This window comes from Nyctibius grandis, chromosome 11, assembly GCF_013368605.1.
Source record: "Nyctibius grandis isolate bNycGra1 chromosome 11, bNycGra1.pri, whole genome shotgun sequence".
NCBI lineage: Eukaryota > Metazoa > Chordata > Aves > Nyctibiiformes > Nyctibiidae > Nyctibius > Nyctibius grandis.
In genome coordinates, this window is record NC_090668.1 from 518,761 (window position 1) to 522,648 (window position 3,888).

At 74.6% G+C, this 3,888-nt stretch overlaps 1 protein-coding gene across 1 annotated transcript; it reads right to left on the reverse strand.

Moving 5' to 3' along the window:
* Positions 1–678: 678 nt before the first annotated feature.
* Positions 679–3,541, reverse strand: CDK2 (cyclin dependent kinase 2). Its single transcript, XM_068410856.1, has 7 exons — positions 3,380–3,541; positions 3,223–3,300; positions 2,414–2,534; positions 2,159–2,329; positions 1,980–2,081; positions 1,349–1,552; positions 679–1,272 (listed from the first exon to the last, which is right to left on the reverse strand). The coding sequence occupies exons 1-7, from the start codon at positions 3,493–3,495 to the stop codon at positions 1,168–1,170; spliced, it is 897 nt and encodes a 298-aa protein (XP_068266957.1). The 5' UTR covers positions 3,496–3,541; the 3' UTR covers positions 679–1,167.
* Positions 3,542–3,888: the final 347 nt, after the last annotated feature.

Sequence of the window (3,888 nt, forward strand, 5' to 3'; positions counted from 1 at the left end):
GAAACCAATGGGAAGTGCCCTAGCGCGGGGGGCGGCACCACCAACAAATAAGGTGACCTAAGGGGGAGGACCCCTCCAGCCGCAGCAGCCAATCGGAACGCAGGGCGCTGCCGCGTCGCCCAATCACAGGGCAGGAGGGGCCCGGCGCGGCCAACCCGAGGCCAGCGGCGCGATGAGTGATGCAGAGTCGTGGCCGCGCGTCGCGGCCAATCACAGGAGGTGCCGCCCATGATTGACAGCGGCGGGGCGGGCGCGAGCCGCGGTCTCTGGCCCCGCCCACAGGCGGCCCTGACGGCCAATCGCGGCGCTCCAGAGCGCGGGGGGCGTGGCGATGGGCGGGGCCTCGGGGAGGCACGGGCCGGGCCGGGCCGGGCCGGGCCGGGGCGGGGGGGGTGCGCGGGGCACCGGAGGCTCCCGCGGGGCCATGGAGCGACAGGGGGCGACTGGGGGGCCTGTGGGGGCCACCGAGCCACGGGGTCCTGTGGCCGGGGCAGGGGGGAGCCCATGGGCATGGGGGGGGGTCTGGGCGCCATTGAGGGTCCCGGGGGGGACGGATGGGAGAGGCCCCTCGGGGGCGACGTGGCAGCCCCGGGGGGTGACGGTGACACGGGCCGGTGACACGGGACCCCCCAGTCCCCCCAGGCGCCACACACGGAGTTGGACGTTTTGGTACCAAATTGCAGAAGTTACAAAAGTCGGCGAGAAAAACACGCGGGGGGTGAAGGGGGGAAGGAATGGGGGGGGGGAGCGGGGGGCTTCAGGGGGACACGCTCCGCGGGGACCACCCCCATCCCCGGGAGGAGGAGGAGGGGGATGAAGGTGCTCACACCCCCCCCCGTGCCACACCCTGGGCCCCCCGAGGGGCTGTAAGTGCCGAAAGTCCGGGCGAGGTGGGGGGGTCCCCGCCGCCCTGGGGAGCGGAGCAGGGTGGGACCCGCTCGCTGTCCCCGGGGGGCGGCTCCGCGGTGGGGCGGGGGGGGCCCGGCAGCCACAGCGGGGTCCTGAGCCCCCACCCCAGCGTCCCCAGGGCCAGACGTCACCTCACACAGCGTGGGGACAGGGGCTGCGTTGGGGAGGGGGGCACGGGAGGCAGCCCCCCCCCTCCAGCCCCTCGCCGGTCCTGGCCCGAGACCCCCCGTGAGTGTGGGGGGGGGCCGGGGGGGCCGCTCACAGGCGCAGGTGGGGGACGGCCCTGGTGACGTCGCGGAAGAAGGGGTGTCCCAGCGCCGCCTTGGCCGAGATCCGCTTGTTGGGGTCGTAGTGCAGCATTTGCTGGGGGACGAGGGGGGGGTGGTGAGGGAGGGTCCCCACGGCGCCCCCCAAACCCCCCCCCCAGCCCCTCGCTCACCGCCAGCAGCTTCCGCCCCTCCTCGTCCAGCGGCGGCACCACTTTGCCGAAGTCCTGCCGGGCCCACTTGGGGAAGCTGGGCTTGTAGTCGGGCATGGCGGTGACCCCGGGCCAGGCCGCCTCGTCCGGCGTCCCCAGCGTGCGGAAGATGCGGAAGAGCTGGTCGATCTCCGAGTCCCCCGGGAACAGGGCGCGGCGGGTGATCTGGGGGGGGGACACGGGGTCTGTCGGGGCGCTGGGGACACCCCCCGAACGCCCCGTCACACTGGGGGGTCCCGGTGACCGGTCGCACCCCGGGACGTCCGTGCCCTTTCCGAGGCACCGGGGCCCCCCCCGGGGCGGGGATCACACGCGGCCCCCACCCCGTGAGCTCTCACACCGGCCCCTCGTGACCGTCCCCACGCCGGCAGCGGGTCCCGGTTCCGCCGGGCGCCGCGGTCGGCCGCGTGACGCAGACCCTGGGGCGGGGGGGGCCTCACATGACGCCCCTTCCCCGCACCCACAAAGCCCCTTTATTCCCCGGGGAGCCGCGGCGTCACCGCGATGGGTGGCACCCGCCCAGCGTCGCCCCGCGGCAGTCTGGGGGGGGCAGGCACCCCCCTGCCCGTCCCCCCCCCCCACCGTCACCCACCATCTCGGCGAAGATGCAGCCCAAGCTCCAGATGTCGACGGCCGTCGAGTAGTACTTGCAGCCCAGGAGGATCTCGGGGGCTCGGTACCAGAGGGTCACCACCTGCGCGGGGGGCACCACACCATGGGCACCGTGTCCCCCCCGCCCCCAGCGCCCCCCCCAGCCCCCTCCTCGCCCACCTCGTGGGTGTAGGTGCGCACGGGCACCCCGAAGGCGCGGGCCAGGCCGAAGTCGGCCAGTTTGATGGCGCCGTCGGCGTTGATGAGCAGGTTCTGGGGCTTGAGGTCGCGGTGCAGGACGCGGTGCGCGTGGCAGAAGGCCAGGCCCTGCAGCAGCTGGAACAGGTAGCTCTGCGGGGAGCAGGGCGGGGGGGGGGCTCAGCGGGACCCCCCCGTGGGGCAGGACCCCCCCCGCCGCCCCGTGCCGGCCCCCACCTTGATGAGGGGCAGAGCGATGCCGCTGAGGGACGAGGAGTCCATGAACTTCTTCAGGTCCTGGTGCAGGAACTCGAACACCAGGTACAGCTTGTTCTCCGTGTGGATCACGTCGAGGAGCCTGCGGGAGAGCACGCGCCTGGGCCCGGGGGCACGGCCGTGGGGGGACCAGGACATGGGGGGCCCATGGCTGCTGGGGGGCCCAGGACACGGGGGCCACAGCCACGAGGGTCCCGTGGCCACGGGGGTCCCCAGGACATGGGGGGCCCAGGACACGGGGGCCACAGCTGTGAGGGTTCCTGGCCATGGGGGTCCCATGGCCATGGGAGGCCCCAGGACATGGGGGGCTACAGCCACAAGGGTCCCATGGCCACAGGAGGCCCCAGGCCACGGGGGTCCCATGGCCACAGGTGTCCCCAGGACATGGGGGTCCCACTGCTACAGGGGTGCCATGACATGGGGAACCCATGGCCACGGGGCCCCCAGGACACGGGGGTCACAGCCACGAGGGTCCCGTGGCCACGGGGGTCCCATGGACATGGAAAGCCCCAGGCCACAGGGGTCCCACCACCACAGGGGTCCCGTGGCCACAGGGATCCCAGGACACGGGGGTCCCACCGATACAGGGGTCCCATGGCCATGGGGGTCCCACTGCTACAAGGGTCCCCAGGACACGGGAGTCCCTCAGACCCCTGGCCCCGGTGCCACCCGGTTGGAGCCCCCATTGTTCATGGGGGACCCCTGGCCCCCCGTGTCCCCCCTGTACCCTCCTGCCCCCCCCACACCCCCCCCGTGTCCCCCCCGCTCACTTGACGATGTTGGGGTGGTTCAGCTCCTTGAGCAGGGAGATCTCCCGGATCGCCGTGCTGGGGACGCCCTCGGTCTCCCTGCGGGGAAGGCGGCTGAGCCCCGGGCCCGGTGCCCCCCCCCCGGGGGGGGTGTGTGTGTGTCCCCCTCCCCACTCACGTGTCCAGGCGGATCTTCTTGAGCGCCACCACCTCCCCCGTGACCTTGTTCCGGGCCTTGTACACGACCCCGTACGTGCCCTCCCCGATCTTCTCCACCTTCTGGAAGTTCTCCATGGGGGGGCCCCGAGAGCGGCCCCGGGGGGGACCCCGGGCGGGGGGGCGGGAGCTCCGGGGCGGCCCCGGGGGGGGTGTCCCCGGGGGAGGGGGGTGGGGTGTCCCCGGGGGTCCCTGGGGGAGGGGGGGGGAGGGGGTCCCGGGGGTCCCCGGGGGTCCCGGGCGCGCGCGCGGCGGGCGGAACGATCGCGGCCGCCGCTTCCCCCCCGGGCGCGCGCAACAATGTCGCGCCGGCCCCGCCCCCGCCGCTTCCCGCCTTCCGCTGGCCACGCCCCCCCCGCGCCGCCCCATTGGCCCGGCCCGCCCGTGACGCGGCGGGAGGCGCGGGAGATCCCTTAAAGCGACAGGCGGCACCGGCGGAGCCCGTCCCTCCCGCACCGGGTCCCGCCGCCC

What these genes read in the sequence shown, in the direction of transcription:
- CDK2 (XM_068410856.1), bottom strand. Translation starts at nt 3,495, where the DNA reads ATGGAGAACTTCCAGAAGGTGGAGAAGATCGGGGAGGGCACGTACGGG. An exon ending in AAGAAGATCCGCCTGGACAC is followed by an intron (nt 3,301 to 3,379) that starts GTGAGTGGGGAG and finishes CCTTCCCCGCAG; the next exon opens with GGAGACCGAGGGCGTCCCCA. An exon ending in AGGGGCGGAAGCTGCTGGCG is followed by an intron (nt 1,273 to 1,348) that starts GTGAGCGAGGGG and finishes CTCGTCCCCCAG; the next exon opens with CAAATGCTGCACTACGACCC.